At 57.2% G+C, this 20,158-nt stretch overlaps 2 protein-coding genes across 2 annotated transcripts; both read left to right on the forward strand.

Annotated features, from left to right (window-relative positions):
- Positions 1-4,721, forward strand: CDC34 (cell division cycle 34). The gene is made up of 5 exons (XM_027901012.1): positions 1-192; positions 2,750-2,836; positions 3,395-3,492; positions 3,578-3,712; positions 3,827-4,721. The coding sequence occupies exons 1-5, from the start codon at positions 16-18 to the stop codon at positions 4,035-4,037; spliced, it is 708 nt and encodes a 235-aa protein (XP_027756813.1). The 5' UTR covers positions 1-15; the 3' UTR covers positions 4,038-4,721.
- Positions 4,722-7,166: 2,445 nt separating this feature from the next.
- BSG (basigin (Ok blood group)) lies at positions 7,167-18,730 on the forward strand. Its single transcript, XM_027901007.1, has 8 exons — positions 7,167-7,253; positions 13,185-13,341; positions 14,558-14,646; positions 15,112-15,239; positions 15,435-15,708; positions 17,370-17,394; positions 17,674-17,743; positions 17,942-18,730. The coding sequence occupies exons 1-7, from the start codon at positions 7,172-7,174 to the stop codon at positions 17,729-17,731; spliced, it is 813 nt and encodes a 270-aa protein (XP_027756808.1). The 5' UTR covers positions 7,167-7,171; the 3' UTR covers positions 17,732-17,743; positions 17,942-18,730.
- Positions 18,731-20,158: the final 1,428 nt, after the last annotated feature.

Raw genomic sequence — 20,158 nt, forward strand, 5'->3', positions numbered from 1 at the left:
GCCCTCGGCCCCGCCATGGCGCGGCCCCCCGTGCCCAGCTCGCAGAAGGCGCTGCTGCTGGAGCTGAAGGGGCTGCAGGAGGAGCCTGTGGAGGGGTTCCGAGTCACCCTGGTGGACGAGGGGGATCTGTACACCTGGGACGTGGCCATCTTCGGCCCTCCGGACACCCACTACGAGGGCGGGTACTTCAAGGTGAGCGGCCAGGGGGAGCGAGGGCTCGGGGTGTGGGGGGAGATGGGGTGAAGGCAGACCAGGTGGTGTCGTGCGTTGTGCCGGATGCCTTGGGAAGGGGTAAAGGGTTTCGGGAGTGGGGAGACCCTGTGAGGGGGCTGTGGACGAGGGAGGGTGTCTCGGGTGGGTGGGCGTGACAGGGCGGCTTCCGGCCTTGAGGGAGTGCTGAGGGCCAGGGAGATCTGGGTCTTTTGCTGAACACTGTGGGGTCGCGGGGTGGCCCTGTGGAAAGGATGAGAGCTGGTGCGCTGCTGCCAAAGTAGGCGAGGGTCCCCTTCGCTGTGAGGGGCGTTTGGCTCCCGGGGGCTCTGTGGGTGCCGGACTGCAAGCTCTGGATGGCTGATGTTCCCTTTCCTGGAGGGGATCCAGGGCATTGCCACCAGACCGGAGGGAAGAGACAAAGGTCCCTCGGGTGCAGGCACAGATGGCCCAGCCCGGGGGGGGAGCTGAGAGCTGGACAGAGAGTGTGTCTCATGGCTTGATTTGGGGTTTGAGGTGGGAGAAGGCGTTTTGTGGTCTGACAGCTCAGTCTCTCTCTCGGCAGGATGTGTGTGTGCTCTTCCCAGGTCTTGTGCAACCTGGGTGGCTGTTTTCTTCCTCTTTCTCATCCTCCCTCCTCCACCAAGCTCTTGTGTTTTCATCCTGTTGCTGTCAGGGTGGGGATGTGCCGGGTGAGTCACCCAGGGTCAGCTGTGTTTGTTTTCCTGGGCATGCATAGCTGATGCTTCAGAGCCAGGTTTTATCTTTTCACTGAAATTGACTTTTTTTTTCTGTAGCCTCTTGGCATGAGACCCTCTGAACTCTCACCTTTTAGCCACTTGTGCTCCAGTTGCATGCCTGAGAGCTTCCAGAGGGTGCTGGTGAGAGTCTACATAAGAGGAGAGCGAAGGGGCTGAATCTTCTCCAGCCTGTTAGTGCATGGCAGAGCAGAGTTATTGCTGTCCCAGCCCCCTTTGCCTCTGTCGGTTTTGTTCTTATCTCCTCTGACACAACAAAGGGGATTATTCTGCGACGTTCAGCTGTTTGGCTGGAGCCCAGCGCAGGGCTGAGTGTCCCTGTGCGCGTGTGCACTACCCTGGGCTGCCCAAACTCCACACACAGAACGTGGCCCCCGCTGCGCTTTTCCCCCTTTCTGTGTCCCTCTGCGCAGTGGAGCTCAGGGACAAAGGGCCAGCCCGGGGGACAAGGCAGGAACATGTGTGGGGACAAACCCACTGCTGTCAGGGGTTGCCCGTGCTGGGGACGGATCCTGGAATGGCAGGAGAGAGGGGGGCTGGAGCCCAGGATGGGGCAGGGTGGTGGGGAGGGGGACAGATGTCTCTGTGTCCTGCCCTGATCCGTGAGCAGCTGTGAGCTGACGGCTCTTTGGCAGCATCGTCTGTTGTCCAGGCTGTAGTTCCAGAAGTATCCAAAGAGTTGTCTGCAGTTACCTTGCTGAACGGGGTTCATTCCATGGGTAAAGAGCAATCCCAGTTCACTCCTCCACTGCTGGGCAGAGCCAGAGTGGTTCACACTGTCCCTTCATGGATCTAGTGTCCAAATTCTCTTGTACATGAACTGAGGGAGCAAGAAATGTTCAGGGAGTTGTTTTGTGTTTAAACCTTCGCTGTTTGTTTCTGGCCATTGCCTGTTTTGGGAACAGCAGCTGAGCCTCAATCTGGAAGTTTGTTCCCAGGGCTTGGAAACAGCCGAAAGCTGAATCAGTCTCTGGGACGTTGCCACAAAGGGAGGAGCTGCCCCAGTCCTCTCAGATGCCTGGTGCTGGCAGCCTGGGGCAGCAGCTTTGGGGGCCATGAGCACATTGCTCTAAGTCCCTGTGCCACCTCAGGCTTCACCTCCTCGCTCAAGGGTGGACAGTGAGCCTGTGTTTGCCTGGCCTCAGCCCCTCCGGTTCGGTGGCTGCTGGAGCCCTGGGCTGCAGCCTGAACTTCACGTGCTTTTATTTTTAGTCCCTGAGCTTCGCGCTGCAGCCAGTTTGGACTTGGTCTCTTTTCAGCAGTGATAGGCTATTTTTAGACATTTGGTGTGTTAATCAGAGCACAAAACACCTGATGCTTCCTCCCCCTGAGCTCTGAAGGGTAAACAGCCTTTTCTCTGGTGGCACAGCTATGTCCACTGGACAGCAGCCCTGGGGGTTGGTTGGCGTCAGGTGCTGGGGCTGTGCTGGATCAGCACCGTGGGCTCCCACTGGTCCTTCGGTGTTGGAGAGCACCGGGTTAGTGTGGGTGGGTCCTGCTGGAGAGGAGGGTATCAGGCAGAATAGTGGGGAAGGAGCTGACAACCCTCACGGCCTGTTCACTTACCCCACTCTGTGTGGTGGGAGGGCACCTGCAGGGCCAGTGTCTGTCCTGCCCCTGGGGCTGGTGTCCTGCTTACGGAGCCAGCTAACATGGAGGCCGGCAGAAGCTCCTCTGGGCTTGGCAGAGGTTCCTTTTTCCCAGAGCTGTCAGGAGCTTTGTGATTTCCATCTCTTCCTTCTCACAAGCTGGTCTCATGTCTCCTTATTGTTTCCTTGCAGGCTCGTCTCCGGTTTCCCATCGACTACCCCTACTCTCCTCCTGCCTTCAGGTTCTTAACCAAAATGTGGCACCCCAATATCTATGAGGTAGGTCCCCAAGGACAGTGAGGAGAGTCTTGGACAGGCGGTGGACACGTGTGCATCTATTGCGATGACACTGGATGAAAGTGCCAGCCTTTGTCTGGCACTGGACACTCAGTGCCTTTAGCAATGACTGCCTGGCACTGGGAAGGCCACTAATGAGCTCACAGCAGCCGTTTGCTGTCCCAGCGCAGGTGCCAGGCCAGCCAGGCTTCCCAGGCCTGACGGCTCCCACGCTCAGCCTGGGGGGATGTCGTGCCTGCGCCATGAGTGGCCGCAGGGCGGGCAACGTGCCTGGCCCCGGGGCCCACTGGTCACAGGGGGTGCAGGAGGGCTGTGCTGGGTACATGGAGTGTTCAGCATCGGGCAGCCTGACCCGTACGGTGCTGGCAGCCCAAGGCCTGAGGCTGCAGCAACAACTCTGGTGCCCCTTCCTTGGGACTGAAGGAACAACTGGGATTGCCTCGCGTGGCTTCAGCCAAAGGGAAGAGTGAGTGAGGAGCTGCTACTGGAGAGTGCTTGGGGCATCAGCTCCTGAGGGTTCTGTTTCTCTTGTGCTTTCAGACTGGTGATGTCTGCATCTCCATCCTCCACCCGCCTGTGGATGACCCGCAGAGTGGGGAGCTGCCATCGGAACGCTGGAACCCCACCCAGAACGTGCGGTGAGGGCTGCGGGCAGGGGGCTCAGCTGAGGGCAGGGATGCTGACCTGCCTTGGCTCTGACCTGCTCGTGTTTATCAATGCCAGGACCATTCTCCTGAGCGTGATCTCGCTGCTGAATGAGCCCAACACGTTTTCCCCAGCCAACGTGGATGCCTCTGTGATGTACCGCAAGTGGAAGGAGAGCAAAGGGAAGGACCGGGAGTACACAGACATCATCAGGTGTGTGCTGAGCCAGGCCTGGCAGTGCTGGCTGGGCTGGCGTCCTGTGGGACATGGGGTCTGGAGGGCTGCGGTGCAGAGCTCTGTCCTCACCCCTCACTTCTGGCCCTCCAGGAAGCAAGTGCTGGGCACCAAGCTGGATGCTGAGCGGGATGGTGTGAAAGTCCCCACCACGCTGGCAGAGTACTGTGTGAAGACCAAGGCTCCAGCCTCAGATGAGGGCTCAGACCTCTTCTATGATGACTATTATGAAGATGATGAGATGGAGGAGGAAGCAGAGAGCTGTTATGGTGATGAGGATGACTCTGGCAATGAGGAATCTTGATGGCCCTCTAGCATTGCAAAACTTACTATAAACTACTGAATTTTACCTCATCTAGAACAAACGGGTTTGAATTTAGGATCTGTCAGCCCTGAAATTAACTCTCTACCTCGCAGGGAGACTGTTCTGCCGTTGCAAAGGAAATCCCATCACTGCCTTTGTAGGCAAAGCAAAAAACAACCCCCCTATTTTATAAACTTCCTGGGGTGAGGGTGGGGAGGGGGAAGCTGTGTTTGGGTGTTCACAAAGCCACAGAAACTGGGGGCGCTGGTGTCTCTGGCTGAGGAGTGACAGCCAGAGCTGATGTTGGCTGCCTCTTGTTTGGGCATGTTCAGCTCCTCAGCCCTGTTGGGGAGGAGTGGTTTGGGGGGCTTGTGGTGGCAGTGAGTGGTTGCTTTTGGGGGGGCAGCATGTGAGCATTCTGTGACTTTCAACACTTTTTAGGGCTCATCCTGCAGCCCTCTGGGCTGTCCCTGCGGGACCCTCCTGCCTCCCCTGCCTGTGATGCCAGAGCTGTGTTCGTAGGGCACCAGGCAGGATGTGCCCGGCAGCTGCCAGCACTGGGGACGTGGGTATGGTCTGTTTGTAGTTTTTGACTAGCTGGGAGGGACAGGGTCATGCTGAGTCTTTCTGCTTCTGTTTTTTTGGAAACTATTTAATAAAGTTCTTCTAGGGAAGGGCCGTGGTGCATCACTGAGGCTTTGCCTTGTCTGTTTCCATGCCAGACGTGGACCAGCTTCTGCCCTTCAGCCCCTACATGGAGCTGTGGCGGGATGGACTGACTGCTCTCCTGGGCTACAGGGCAGCGTGAGTCTTGCAGCAACCCTCTTCCCGCCTTGCAGAGGAGGCAGGAGGGTCTGGGCAGGGTTGCCTCTAGCCTGGAGAGCATCTTTGCCCTTCCCAGGGAGGGGAGGGTGCAGCGTTAGGTGCCTCTGCCCCAGACCTGCGGCCAACACTTGGTCTCTTGGCCTGGGCCAAACCCTCCGGTGCTGCACTGGGATGGTGCTTCCCTTCCTGCTCCTCTGCAGGCAGCAGACCTGCCCGGGCAGTGCCCAGCTACGCTGAGTGGCAACTGATGGGTGCCCAATGGGTGCCTGGGGCCCTCGCAGCTGCTCTGATCTGAGCACGGTTGGGTGTGTCCTGAGCCCGCAGACCGAGAGGGGCTGGGATGTGTGACCTCCCAAGCCTGGGGGGAGCTCCCAGCCTGCCCCACTCCAGCCTGGGGCACTAACACTGCCTTCCTCAGCTGGGATGGTGTGAGCAGCCCTGCCGCCAGCGCCTTGGGGCCAGGGCAGGGATGAGGCCCTGGCAAACCGCCTGCCTGAGGCTCCTGCCCCCCCTGCACAAAGCTCATCAGAGGGGTAATGAGCAAAACTTCCCCTGGCTGGAGTCGTGCAAATGGGATCAGGGCTTGAGTGACACCTGCGACTGCACGCGGCGAGGGCATGTGCTTTGTTGCCTTAGGAAATGAGGCTAAAAGGTGAATAGGATTATTGTCGCTTTATTCAGGCCTGGCAAACAGCTTCCAAGGTCAACCAGCCGGCATGGAGCAGCAGCCCTGGCTGCTGGTTCACAGCCAGCTCCCCCCTTCTTTTCTGGGGGGCTTCTCTCTGCACCTCCAGCAGCCACAGGGGTACAAATTACCCACAGGGTACAAATTATTGTGCCCACGTGCCCTCTCCTTTGCTGGCTCCTTGCAGCTAGTTCCCTCTTTGCTGCCCTCAGGGTGATGCTCCGGCAGCACTGTGAGCTGCCCCCAGGGCCAGGGACCACCCCAGCCTTGGCCCTGCAGAACCTCCCCCACGCTGTCCCCCTGGCAGGAAGGTCCTGGAGCTCCATGCAGCCTTCCTCCCCCTCCCTGGGAGTTCCCAACAGTGCCAGATACTGGAGGCTGCCCAGATCAGGACCAGCTCCTCTGGCCAAGGGTGCCGTGGGCCCCACACTCTGCCTGATTTCTGCACCGCGGGAGCCCCATCTGCCGAATGCCCCCAGTGCAGGGTGGGGCAGGACGTGCTGGGGGCAGACGTGGGCAAGAAATGCTCTGGGAGGATTCAGGAGTTTACAAGAGCAGGCAGATCCCTGTGGAGAGCGCGGTGGGGACTGGCGCCAATGACCCCATTGTTTTGGCTTTTCCTGCCCCCCCTTGCCCAGCACCCCCGGCCACGAGCGCTCCACCCTGCTCCCACGGCTGGTTCAACCAAGAGTTGGCTCCCAGGATGCAGAAGAGCTGTGGGAAGACCTGGGAACAGAGCTACTAGCCTGTAAAGGCCTCTTTGCATTGGCTGCCTTGGGCCTTGTTGGTTATTGCCAGCCCTGGCCCCTCGGGGCTACCAGGCGGCTCTGGCTGGGCTGGTGCCGGCAACTCCCGGTCCCCCCGAATGCACTGGCCGGCTGAGATCCCAGGGCCAAGCATGTTCTCTGGGTACCCTAGACCCGGGGCCGTGGGCGCTGTGCCTATGCCTGGAGGGGACTGTGGGGCAGGGCCCTGCGCAGCCGGCCTGGTTTGTCCTGGCACTGGCCCCGCCGTGTCCGCAGGCTCCATTGTCTCTCCTGAGCTCCTCACGCCGAGGAAGCGCTGCCCGGTTCCCTTCCCACACATCCCGCTGGGAGCGGGGGGCCGCGGCCTGCCCTGGCTCACCCCGTGAGCCTTCCGTGAACTCCCACGTGCCTCTGGCACAGCCGCGGCAGCTCCCGGCGCTGCCCCGGGAGCCCGCGGACCCGAGCACCACCTGGCTCCCCCGCGCCTCTGCCCACGGTGCGCCTCGAGGGGCTTCATGGCTTGGGGGGGGGTGGGTCTGAGCCCGGTGTGTTCGTGGGATCGGGAGGGACAGGCACGTGTTTGAACCCCCCGCCCCAGGACACCTCCGGGGCCTCTCCCGGGACCATCAGCTGCCCCGGGGGGGCGTGGCCGCGGCGGGACCGGCCCGAACCGGCTCTCGGCGCGCGGGGCGGGGGCGCTCCCTGCGCTCTTCCCCTTGATTGGCCGTGCCAGGGCGGGGGGGCGTGGCCAGACCGGCGCTGCGCCACACTATTGGCGGTCGTGCTGACCGAGGGGGGGGCCCGGCCGGCCCCGCCCCGTGTGCGTGCCCGGGCCGCGGTTATAGCGCGCGCGGGGCGCGGCGGAGGCGCGTGTGGAGATGGCGGCGGGTGCGGGGGGATCGCGCGCGCTCCTGGCGCTGCTTGTCCTGGGCACGATGGCTGCGGGCGCCGCGGGGACGAGTAAGGACCGGGCCGGGGCGGGGCGGGGCCGCGATGGGCCGGGGCGGAAGGGCCGGGGCGGCTCCGGGAAGGGTTCTTCGCCAGGTGTGTTCTCCGCCGGGCGAGGCGGGGGGATCCGCGGGGGTCTCGGCGGGGAGGGGGGGCTCGGTGGGATTCCGAAGTGTCCCGCGGTATCCCGGCCCCGCGGGCGGGCGCCGGGCCAGGCCCGGGAGCGGCGGGTGCGGGGGGAGGAGCGGCGGCGCGGGCGCCTGCGGCGGGGCACGTCCGCGGCGGGCGGGGCCGGCCGGGGCAGCGGGGGCGCCCGGGGGGCTCGGAGCGGGGCCGGGAGCGGCTGGGCCGGGCGGTCCCGGGGCTTGGGCGGGGGCTCCCCCGCGCACCGCGTGCTCGCCGCTCTCCATAACCGGGGGGGCGGCGGGGTCCGCTGGCGCTCCCGGCCGCGCGGGGTTGTTTTCTCCTTAGGAAAACCGAGGAATTCTATTCTCTGCAGCCGGCTCGCCGGTTTTTCGGTTTTAAACCCTGAAGGTGTTCCCGATGATCCCCGGCACGTCCCGCAGGGAGGAGCCGGGTCTGCCCTGTGCTGGGGCTCCACCTTTCACGTTCTCAGATTTTGGAGGAGTTCGTGGCAAACTGAGCCCGTTGCCTTGGCAAACCCAGCCGTGATCTGCCCGCAGGACTCCGCAGCTTCTGAATCAGCCCTCGTGCAGGGGGTGCTGATGGAAGAGGCTCAGTTTGATCACCAGGGGCGGGCTGCTGGTCCTAACTGTTTAGATGTCAGGTACTCGTAGGCAGTTTATGGTATCAGGCTTATTTCACCGTAGTAGAACCAAAGACTGAAGGCGAAAGACTGGGAGCATTCTGGAAAATCCAGGGGTATGATAGAAGTGTCCGCTTAAAGTATTTTCCTTGCTGCAGGTTGCATTTTAATTCTGCAGGGCAGAGCCTCCTCCTAAACCTCACAGTTAAAGTTTTATAAACTCACCTGGAGCTGCCCAGGTCTGCTGTATCCCACTCCCTTTGTGCCTTTGTTGGCATCCTGCCAGGGGACTGGCACCAGTGGGACGTGGAGGAGGCAGTTTCTATCCTTGGTCTGAAAAGCCCCAGAAGGACGAGCTGCCCCGTCAGTTGTGTAACACCCGTGTCCTGCCTGGCCGCGTGGCTCCTGGGCTTGGTGTGTAACAGTGCTGGTGCCTCGAGGTAGCAGAGTAGGGGCTGGAAAGCGGGGATTTGACCTCTCGGCAGCTTTTAGGTTTGTTTTTTATGGAGCAGTCTGGGTGGCAGCTCACCCTGCAGAAAAGCGGGTTGGAGCGTAGGTTGGTGTGTGGACTGGACTCTGTGCCCTCAGGAGGAGGGACCCTGACTTTGCCCTGGCTGTGTGAAGCTTAAGGTCAGATTTTATAGCTGTTAGTGGCAAAAAGTGTCAGAGCCTCAACTATCCCCTTCCCAAGCCAAGAAACAAAGGTCAGGCCAGGCTGGAGCACATACCCTGTGGGGCTCTGGTCAGGCTGGTCTGCCCCAAGGGTGTCCAGGCTGTTTACACCCCGGGGACTCCTTCCTCATCGAGTGGAGAGGTTGTTTACAGTTGGAAGGTGACTCTGGAGAACGTTATCTGGTCTCTCTGCCTTCCCTGCTGTTCTGCTGGATCAGATACTGCAGCTGTGCCTGGGAGGCGCCGGGGGAGGCTCCGGCTCAGCTCTGTGGGGAATGTCTGGCCTTTGGGAGCTGATTCCAGTCTGCAGCCTGGCACTCTTTAGAAAATGTGTGAGCAGCCCCGATCGATTCCAGTGGGTTGGTGATGGCTGTGCTCCTGTGCCTTGGGCTCAGCAGGCGCTTTCCTCAGCCTGGAGAGCCTGGGACTGGGATTGCATGCTCGGCTTCCTGCTGGAAACAGGGGGAACATTATTCCCCTGGGAATGCAAATGGTACTCACTGTTGCTGCTACTTGCTCTGGAGTCTTTTAACCTGTCTGGACTGCACGAGGTACCCTCTAACTCAGAGCAAATAACCTTGCCCAGCTTATTTTGTCAGAGTACAGTAATCACCTTGTAGCTGTAAAACCCTTGATCTTTACCAGCTCCTGCTTTAATTCAGGCTGCAGTTGGAATGGACAGGCTTGTACAAGTGCTGCGGGCAGTTCCAGGGCTTGTCAGAACAAGGAGTGTTTGATCACAGGCCTGTAGTGTGAAAAGCCCCCCATAGCACACTGGTCATTGGTCCTGGGAGTGGAACCCAGGGTGTGAGAGAGCTGCTCACAGCTGATACCCCTGTCCTAAACATCTCTGGGGACCCCTGGATCTCCCACTTGTTTAAAATCAGTGTCAGCCTTCTCCCAAGAGCATCTGGGTTGCATGAGGGTCCTTTCAGGGATGCTTATTCCTCAAGACTTTCAAAGCTTTAGTATGTAAAGCTAATTTTTCCTTTGAGAAATGTGGAATTGATTTATTTAGAAGTCAAGCTTAGCTTACAAACTGACTTGTATTTTTCTTCAGTTTGAGTCAACTTAGGATTGTGAAACTGATTTGTTTCTACTCTCACAAAAATAGTCCTAGAATTTCCTGTTAAAACATTTTCAGGCATACAAAAGAACCCTCTCCCAAACCCACCTCCTCTGTGCTTGTACGTCATGGTGCATCAGTGGAATGTTCTGTATGATCATGAAGTGCTTTTAACTGAGTAAATTAATTCCTGGAAGGCTTTTGGTGTGTGGGGCCGCCCATTAGTGCAGGAAGGACGTGTCGCAAGCTGAGCTTCTTCTGAAACCTGGCTTAGGGTGAGTCGCGTAGGGACCTCGACCTGAGCCTGATGGCTTTTCCTGAAGCAGAACCACTGAGCCTCCCTTCCTGCCTGACCTGGGAAGGGCTCCCAGGGCTGTGGGTGCTGCCCTGCGCCTGCCCTGGAGCCTGAAGAGATTTGGCAGCTTCGCTTCCCTCAGCACACGGACCGACCTTTGGACTGGCTGATTGCAGCGCTGAAACCCCTGGCCTCTGGCTGCAAGGGCAGAGTGAAAAATACCTGAATTCCAGCCTGCAGCTGCTGCCTGTGCCTCTGATCTGTTTATTGCTAGTTCAGTTCTGCAGGCTGGTCTTGCCTGAGACGAAAAGTCTGATTTCACTGTTTATATGACAACAAATTTACATGTTTTCGCACCTGACTCAGGACGTCTTGCAGACGCTCCTCCCCCCAAAAAGTTGTTACCTCAGCACTGTGCTTAGAAGTTCCTGCCAGGCACCTTGGTGAGCAGAGGGATGGAACAAGGGTGTGAGGAGGCAGAGGGTGCCAAGGGGCTGGTACGTGTGGCTGTGCACCGGGTCCTCCGGCCGCGGCGCAGCGAGGGGGGCCTGGGCCCCAGCCAGCTCCCAGTTATGGTCAGCCAGCTCCCAGTTATGGTCAGCCAGCCTTGAGGCTGTACAGTGAGGGGGAATGGGCACGTTCCTCTGGGGCAGGGGAGGGGGAGCACAGGGAAGCACTTTTCCCATTTTAAGCAAACTGAGCTGGAGGGGCTCGATCTGTGCTCTGGCGCTGGCACCCTCTCTGCAGTGGGACATGTGTTGGGGTCCCACCACCTCGCTGCCCCCCCAGCCTTTCATGGCAGCGTGACCTGTGCAGCACCTTGCCAGAGCACAGGCTGGGGACTGTGGAGGCTGTGGAAGCCCTCACAACAAAAATCTGGTGTTTCATCCTGAGCTGCGAGTGCTGGGGGCCGTGGAGCGTTGCAGCCCCAGTCTGCCCCAGAGGCATGACCATCCCTCGCAGTAGGTGGGTGATGCCACGGGTGTCCGGTTTGGATAGTGGCAAACACAGAGTGCTGTTTTGTCTGTGCTGGTTTTGCAGCGGAGCCGCAGGAGATACGAAATTAAAGTGAACAGCCCTGTCTGAGCCAGGCAGAGTTCAGAGCGTGGAGGGAGGGAGGGTAGAGTTCGCTGATATGGAGATGATGTGCAACCTCTTCTCAATCGCTGAGGGTTATTTTTGCTTGTAGAAGGTGAATTCTTGCTTTGCACTAACACTTTGCACTAATACCTCTTCAACTCATAGCTGGTTTTATAAAGTCACCGCTGTCTCAAAAGAGACTGACTCAGGACAGCGTGGAGTTATACTGCGAGGCGATTGGCAATCCCATCCCCGAGATCCAGTGGTGGTTTGAGGGGAACGATCCCAATGAGACCTATGCTCAGCTCTGGGATGGCGCACGGCAGGACCGTGTCAAAATCAACGCCACCTACAACCTGCACTCTACCAGTACCATCTACATCGCAAACCTCACGAGTGACGACTCAGGCATGTATGAGTGCCGGGCTAGCAACGACCCCGACCGCAACCACTTGTCGAAGAGTCCCAAAGTCAAGTGGATCCGTTCCCAGGCAAACGTTTTTGTCATCGAACGTGAGTGGCCACATCGAGGCCTTGGCACTTGCTCGGACACTGGTGTCTTGAGTCTCCTGCCATGCTCACCCCCGCACCCGTGTCCTGTGGCTCCCGAAAGCTCCCCCACCCTCCCACCCCCCGCTGTAGAACTGAGAGACTCCCACCCTCTGTCGACTCCCCACCACCTGTGACTTGACCCGAAATGGCCCTGCTCAAAAAGGGTTGTGGCTTCCCAACCAATTCGCCCTCCGGCAATCCCGCGCCTTTTCCGGAGCCAAAGACCTGGAACCTGCCGCTTATTCCCGAGCGCCTTCGAGCCCTGGTGCTGGCCGCAGAATTGAGCCTTGATTCTGCGGTCGACTCTGCCCTAACCACCACTGACCAGCGGCCCTTTCCTGCGGCTCCTCCAGCTCCCGCTCCTCTCGGCAGCCCTGCTTTGAGCTCGCTTCTGTGCTGGTGACCCAGGCTGTGGGGAACAAAACCTGCTTTGAGGTCTGAGATGCAACCATTTTTGAAATGGCCGTGTCTGTGTGACACTGAGTGTGATGTCATTGCTTGTCCTGTGGACGTGGCCAGGTTCCCTCTCGCAGAGCGGGCAGGCGAATGCTGGAGCGCACAGACTGCTCTGAGTGATAGAAACCTGGGAGGGAGCTTAACATCCTGGTGAGGTCTTCCCATGAATCCCAGAGTTAGATGGGCATAGCTGCCTTCTGAGCAGAAATGTGCTAGGGATTACAGAACTCCAGCAGAACCTTCTTCCAGTGGAATTTGGATAGGAGGAAAAGCAAAATGCTTGTCAGCCCTGGCAAAAACTCTTCCTTCCAAGGGATGGAGGTTAGGTAAAAGGGTAGGGACCGTAGTGCCACCAGGGCTGTGTAGTGGTGCTGCTGATGGCAGCTGCCTTCTCGGACAGCCTCCTACGAGTAGAAATACCTGAGTCATCTTAAGTTGCATAATTTACTGCTGCCTGGCACATGGAGGCCCAGGACCTTTTGGAGTCACGGCTCTGTGTTCTCCCTGGAGTAATTCTGACTAAACCCTCAGGGTTGCCTCAGATGAAGCACATATTGCTGCCACATGGTCTTGTCTGCTGCCCCTTGCAACAGAGGGTCCTGACTGTCCTCTGTGTTACCTGGAGGTTTCTGAAGCTGCTCAGGTGGTGGGAGGTGTTGACACATGAGTGCTCTGGTGGCTCGCAGCAGCAGAGAGCCATGCTCTGCCCTTCAGAGTGACCTTTTCCATTGCTTATTGAGTACTGGGCTCTGCTGGGGCTGCACCCGTGGTAGCCACAGTAGAGGCTCCAAGTGATGCAGGATGCAGCAGAGATCCTGCTTGTAGGGGAGCAGCTGCAGGGTCAGCATTGCTGCCCCAGGTGCACTCAGGCCCAGTCACCTGGTGCTGGGGGCTGTCTGGTGCTGGCACTGTCAGGACTGGTAGGGAACTGTGTATGAAGGTAAGTGGAAGCTGGGATAGACAAGGAACTGTGGGGTTTGTGTTGCCGGTTCTTGGGCCCCATGTCATTTCTGCAATACCCTCTGCTAACTTAAATCCAATTCTTTATGAACGCAGGTCCAGACATCAAGACTCATGTCGCTGAGGATTCTGGCAAGGTGGTCCTCACCTGTAACATGTCTGGGCCATACTCCGCCATCAAGGGCCACGAGTGGATGCATGGGGACAAGGTCCTGCAAAAGGATGAGACCGACAGTGCTTTCACCAGCTACACGTGAGTGGCAGGGCACGGTCAGAACCTGAGCATGGGCATGTTTTTTCCCAGAGGCAGTTGGTGTCTGCTATCAGCTGGACCCAGGGCTGAGTGCTTGTAGCCCGGCTGATGACAGGGCTTTGGGACCACAGAGCATAAGATGAGCTGGACAAAGTTTTGGTAAGGCCCAACACTCTCCTTTATGGGGAGGAGGGGGCAAAAAGGAGGAGGAAGGGATGGTTTTATGCCACAAATATCCTCTTAGGGAAGTTCTGCTGTTCATGTTTGTAGGCAGGTGTTCAGCTGGGCTCTGGTTTGTCAGGCGCAGCATGCTGGGGTTGGTCAGTGTGCCAGAGCTGTTCCCCCAGAGCTCTGAAGTGAGAGGCTCCAGTGCACGTTGTTTCTCCCAGGGTCTTTATGTCCCTTTCCAAAGTCCAGCTGTTCTCACAGGAGCTGGGTAGCTGCAGTGAGCCATGGTCCGTGCTCGGTGTGGGAATACCGGCCTTATTGTGGCAGTGCAGTGAGCTTTCCTTTCCGATTACAGTCAGGCCTGGCTGGCACTGACCCAGCAGCTGTGGAGGCATCATGTCCCTTTGTATGGCAGTGCCGACGTGCCTGTCTCCCCATAGCAACAGGGAGCTGAACAAGGATTAAAGTATTTATAACCCAGCCTCCCTCGCGTGACCTCAATTCCTCAGCTGAGTGGTTTTTGGAAGTGGGAAGCGCCGTGCACAGCAGAACTAACAAACAGCCCGTTGTCCCAGTGCAGCCACGGGACAAACTCTGTGGGCCTCTTCCCTCGAGTGGGTATTACTGAGCAGCAGAATGGGATGTTTGTTGCGGGGCTGCATAATCCACTAAATCTCATTGCAGCAGCTTACAGGAAGGAGAATGGGAGAGTTCTCCCTATGCTGGGATTGATCCAGAGTAGCCCAGCCTGGGTGATCTTTGCCCTGTGTTTCAGTGGGCTGGAACAGTGATCCCTGACTTGACAGGCCCATGTCATATGTGGTGCATATGAAAGCCTCTTCTGCCATCCTCAGTGTGTGGGGAGGGGCGAGTGGAGACTTGGGTTGCTGAAGGTACACGGTGCAGCATAAATACTCTGCTGGACTGGGAGAAATTTGCTATAGAGGAGGTTGCTGATGCTTATGGATGTGACTCCATGGCTCTGGAGGTAGGTGCCTGTGGGTAAGTCAGTTATGCTGGATGCTTACCTGAATCCTGTTTTTGGTAGAATCGAGGGGAAGATGGAGGAGCACTCTGGCATGTACGAGTGTGTCTACAAAACGAACCCAGAGATAAGAGGACAAGTGAATATTTCAGGTAACTTCATGTGTTTGCTTCTGGGTCTGAGGAGGAGCATGGGAAAGCTGTGATTTCCTGAACACTTTGCTGTGGTGTCTTTTCAGCTTCTTGAGAGGCTGCTCCCAGCCCTCCCCTGGCTGCAGGGCTCTGTGCATGCACTGCCAACGTGCCCCGTGAGGCAGCACCCTGTTATCAGGCAGTTCTGCGTCTGCAGGGTCAGCTCTTAGATCCTGCATTCCTGTGGGCATGTTCCCACAGGAAAACTGGGAGAAGGATAATACCTGGTAAACAAATCTGTCTGAACCTTTCTTGAAGCAGCTTGATTTGCTTTCCCCTCTGAAAATGCCAAAGTAGAGAGAGGAACAGCCTTACTGAGGTCAAGCTTTGGGGTAGCTGCCTGATTCTGGCGAGGTGGAGTTGCAGAGAGCACAAATCTGTGATTTCTAGAGTGAGGTGACTGAATTTCTTGTTCTCTTGCTGTAGTTGCCCCCCAGGTGACGGCGTATAAGAAGTCTGAGCATGGCAACGAGGGGGACACGGGTGTGCTGACCTGCAAGAATCCTTCTTTCCCCCCTGTCACCACTTGGTCCTGGTACAAAAATGGTCAAGGGGTAAGTGCTGTGGTTTGCTCCTTCTCCCCTTCTACCAACCCTGCTGCCCACCACAGAGGTGGGGGACCCTGTGCCATCAGAATTGCGTCTTTCAAAGCTCAGTGCCCCGGGAAGGAGGATTTCTATGGGGGTTGGACCATGCATGGTCAGTCAGCACTGCCTTCAGAGCTCTCTTATTCCTCCTCCTCCCTCCAGGACCTGAAGAATGCCTCTGGGCGATACATCATCAAGTCCAGCGGCAACAAGACAGAGTTGCGCATTCTTAAACTGAATATCGAGGAGGACACAGGCGACTATCGCTGCAATGCCACCAACTCCTACGGCTCCGGGGATGCCACGGTCAACCTGCGCGTTCGCAGCCGCCTGGCAGCGCTCTGGCCTTTCCTGGGCATCGTGGCAGAAGTCCTTGTTCTTGTCACCATCATCTTCATCTATGAGAAGAGGAGGAAGCCGGATGAGGTTCCTGATGGTAAGCGGTGCCTGGGTTTAAATCTCTTGGGGGAGATCAGGTAATCTGTTGGGTGTTAAGATGGGCTCGTAGGGAACTCTGAGGTCCCCTTGTCAGAGCGGGTTGATTTGAGGATGGCCACTCGGGGCACTTGTGGAACAACAGCAGCCTGTACTGTGCCACTTCAGACATGAAACTGCATGGAACTGTGCTGTTTCTGACAGTCCTGTAGTGAGATGGAGCAAGAGAGGAGTCGGTGCAGGTCAGCCTGACCCTTTGCCTCACCAGTACCTCTTTGCTCAAGTATTTCCTGTGTCTGCAGGGCTGGGTTTGCTTTGGCAGCTCCCAGTCTGGAGAGGGTGGTTTGTAAATAAGTAGTAGAGCTTTAATGGTGCTGTAAAAGTGTGGGACTGTAAGTAGCTCAGCAAGACCAGGTTTAGCTTAACTTGTGTTCAGCTCAGAATGTTTTGGGTCATCAGATCAACACATCCTGCATCTCAAAGCTCGGTACTATCTTTAATCTTTTCTGGAAGCACCAGCTCCTCCCTTTCCTTATCGGTGAGGATCTGCATTGTGTCAGCTGGGTCGGCCGTATCTGATCCTGTTAACAATGCAGTGTGAATGCTCTGTATCCTTCCTGCCCCGGTTACTGCTGGGCCCCTCGGCCCCCTGAGGAGAGGTGCAGCAGAGGGGCTAAAGCCTAATATCCGTCCTCTGACTGCAGGGCTTGGAATTCCACTCAAGGTAGTTTTACAAGCAGATGTTTTGCCCTCTGATACCCCTGGCTGGAAGGCAGGTGTCCTCTTAAGGATGTTATAGCTGCATCTTCCAAGCGGTTCTCCCCACAGTCCCTGTAGCTTTGCTCCTACTTAGAGGAGGTGACAGTGAGGCCTGTCTGACCCAGTTCCTCCCAGTACTGGCTGAGAACTGAATGCTCCTGTCACCTGGGTTGGGATGGGGACACTCCAGCCTGTGTTTGGTGTGATGTTCTTGCTGGTGTTACCTGTCCACTCTTCCCTTCTCTGCTGCTGGGTGCCACCTCACATGGTAAGTAAAAGGTAGTTTCAGCCATGTGTCTGCCTCTGTCCTCTCACCAGCTGTGAGCAGATCCTGGTGCCCAGGGCAGTCCCAGTGCCTGGACTGTGGGGCTTGGGGTCACCTGAGGGGAGCCAGGGCTGTAGAAGAGGCAATGGGGAGCAAAAGAGATGTTGGGGGGGCCCCCTGATGGGAGGTGGCAGGTTGCAGGGAGCTGGTGAAAGGCTGCAGGGCTTGGCATGTGTAGGCAGAGGTGTTTCCTTAGCTGTGCTGCTCAGTATAGCCAGAACATGGTGTGCAGTGTTTGTTTTGAGATCACAACATGTGGGAAGGGAAAAGGGCTTCCTGCTGCTGCTTAAAGCCCCTGTTCCTGAAACATCCTGTTTGGTTTCCCCTTTACCTGCTGTGAGTGTGCTCAGATTTGGGAGCCATCCCAAGTCATGGAGCTGTGGGGGTGGGTGCAGATGAGTCGGGGCAGCACTGCCATCTCACTGGAGGAACTGTGGCTCTTTCCCGTTTTTAAGTGGTGGTGGGAGTGCTGCCTGGAACATAGTCCCCACTGCTTTAAGAGGAGGCAGAGGTCACTTTGTACATGCTCTTCCCTGACACTATTTGTTCTTTTTTTCCATGCTATCCCTAATGTGAAGATGATGATGGAGGCTCTGCACCACTGTGAGTACCTTTCCTCTTCCTATTCAGCCAGATTTGTACTGGCAGATCTGATCCAGCCAGGGAATCTGCTCTGAAGATAAAAACTGGCTGGTGTGGGATAACAGTCAGTGTGCTGGGTGTGTAAACCACACGTACCTGGGGCATCATCAGTGTCTGACACTGCTCTGGGAACTGATCTCCTGCCTGAGCTGCACCATGTGTTTGGACCTGAATTACATTAGTGGCTGGAGAGGGGGGCTTTCTGCTCTCCCTCTTCTCATGTCCTTTCTTTCTTCCCAGGAAGAGCAATGCCACGAACCACAAGGACAAGAACGTCCGCCAGAGAAATGCAAACTAAGAGTGGGGCCAGGTGAGTGCCAGGCCTGAGGGCAGAGCCACACTTGGGAGCGAGAGCTGCAGTGTCTGTGTCTGCAGAGGGTCTCTGGGAGAAACCAAAGCATCTGTGGAGCCAGAGGCTCTTCTGGCCCAGCGCAGGCTGCCTCTAGCACAGTGCAGCCATACTGGTGCAGCTGGGTTATCTAACTGGCTTTTCTTTCTCTCCTGCCAGGTGATGTGTAGATGAAGAATTCATCTGGACAATTTTGGTTTCTTCTATTTTTTTGGTAAAATAGCACCATGGAATATTCTAGTGCGTCCTTGCGATTCAGTTACTTCACTTTCTTAAGAAACTTAAGTTGTAGATCTAAAATACACTTCTTTTTTTTAAAGAGTCGTGGGAGGGTTTTTCTACCTGTAAACGTAAATCCCCTGTTCCTGGTAGTCTAGCTCCCTGGCTGTCTCTGTCCTAGGTTTCTTTGTGTTGGTACATAGTGGGGGGGTGAGAGTGCACCTCTGTCCCACCTGCTTGTGGGGGTGAGGGAGGAGCTGCTTTTGTGGCTGTCAGGAGGTGACACAATCTGACCAGAGGATTCAGGAGGGGAGTTGTGTTTCTCCCAGTGCATCAACCTGGAGCAAGGCTGCACCTTTCCCTGGCAAAGGGCGTGTTCCTGGCATGTCTTTGTCAGGCAGATTCCCAGTCAGCCCACCCTGAGCTGTTCTTGGTTCCTCTGAAACAGGCAGCCAGGAGCAGTTAGAGCTGGACACTGGATAAATGATTGCTGTAACTTATTCCATGGGTGGTTCGTGTCTCTGCTGGGGGGATGGGGCAGGGTGAGCTGGGGGTGGTTTAAGTTTTAACAGAGTGTGCTTGTGCTTGAGCCATCGGGTGTGTGCTTGACATGGGGGCTTATGAGCAGATGAGTGCTTGGGGGAGTCTAACACCTTTACTGCTGGGTAGCATTGAACTGTTCCATCTGTTAACACTTCACAAATAAAAATGATTCCTCTCTTTTTTCCACCTCTGGACTCTGGTCTCTTTCCGTCTGGGCTGCCTGACCCTCTGGCTGCAAAACTCAATGCTGTGTCTCAGTTTGGTGCCAGCTCTGGCTGCCTTCTAATTGCTGAGGATTTGCAGCTTGATGGGTGAACAAACTGTAAAAAGCCTCCCTGGAGGGAGACAGTGTTGCTCCCTGCTCTGCAGAGCCCCGAGGAGCGTGGGGCCCTGGGGCACACTTGCCTGTTTGGGACAGGTCTCACTTTGCCCTGCTCTGCAATTCTCAGGCCTTGTGGCTGTGGGGTCAAGGATCAGCCCCAGCCCCCAGGAGCCCTCATAGGACACACTGCTTGTGTGTCTTGTGCTTTTCTAAGCAGGGTTGGTTTTTTTTTCCTGCTCTTTCTGGGGCAGGAAAGCAGAAGTGTGAAACCTTTATGCACACAGCAGGTCCTGGGTGAGAGGACTGAGGATGTGGTGGGGTGGTCCCTTCTTGCTGCCAGCCTTCAGCTTGAGGACCTTTTGCCAGCATTCCTGCCCCTGGAGCGAGGCAGGGAAGACCATGGTCTGAAGGGGAGCTACCATGTGCTCCCAGCTGGCCTAAGGTAACTCTGCCTGCTCTGCTCCTGGCAAGTGACTGAATCCTAGTCTTGCTCTGTAGCTGGACACTTCTTCCTTTTAGGGGCCTGGGAAGGATCAAGGGGAGAGTGTGGCCCTGATAGCTACACTGTGCCCAGAGAGCTGCTGGCAGCAGTGCATGGTGGCAGGTCTGGTAGCAGTGCTGGTAGCTTGGAGCTGTGGTAGCTGGGTCCCTCCTGTCAGTGCTTTTACCTCGCTGTGCCGTCAGCTGGCCTTGGGCTGTGAGGACAGTGGGGCTCTGCAGCCTGTAAGTGGGTTATGCAAGGCTTTCACAGCCAGCCTCGTGCTATACTGGTGAAAAATCAATGCATGGCTTAATTTTCCTTGATGAGGATTATGGGTCCTGCCTGACCCGGCTCTCGGCCGTAGCACAAAGAACCACTTGTGCCTTTTGTTTGACTGGGCAGGGACAGGGGGGACAACAGCCCTGAGAGCTGGGCAGGGGCTGGAGTGGCATCGTGATGCTCTCTGGGGGGCCTGTGGCAGCTGCCCTGGTGAGCCGAGGCACAGCCCTGCCATGGCCCAAGGACGGCCACAGCGAACCCTGCGCAGGGATGACACGAGCAGGCCTTGGATGCAGTGCCCCTTTTTGTCCTGGGGAGATGGTGCTGTGGGGACCTGGCTCAGCTCCTGACGCCTTGGAGCAAGCCCTGAGCTGCTGCCTCCCTCCTTGTCTCCAGCATCTCCAGCCTCCCGTTCCGGTTAAGCTGGGGGGGACTGGGGGCAGCTGAGGAGCTGCAGTGCTGTTCCCCGGGGATGGCTGGGAGAAATGGGCTGTTCTTGAAGGCAGCCGTGCCGAGCCCGGGGAGTGACGTT

This window comes from Empidonax traillii, unplaced genomic scaffold (assembly GCF_003031625.1).
Source record: "Empidonax traillii isolate 1590-97213 ecotype Southwest subspecies unplaced genomic scaffold, ASM303162v1 scaffold761:size885847, whole genome shotgun sequence".
Lineage (NCBI taxonomy): Eukaryota > Metazoa > Chordata > Aves > Passeriformes > Tyrannidae > Empidonax > Empidonax traillii.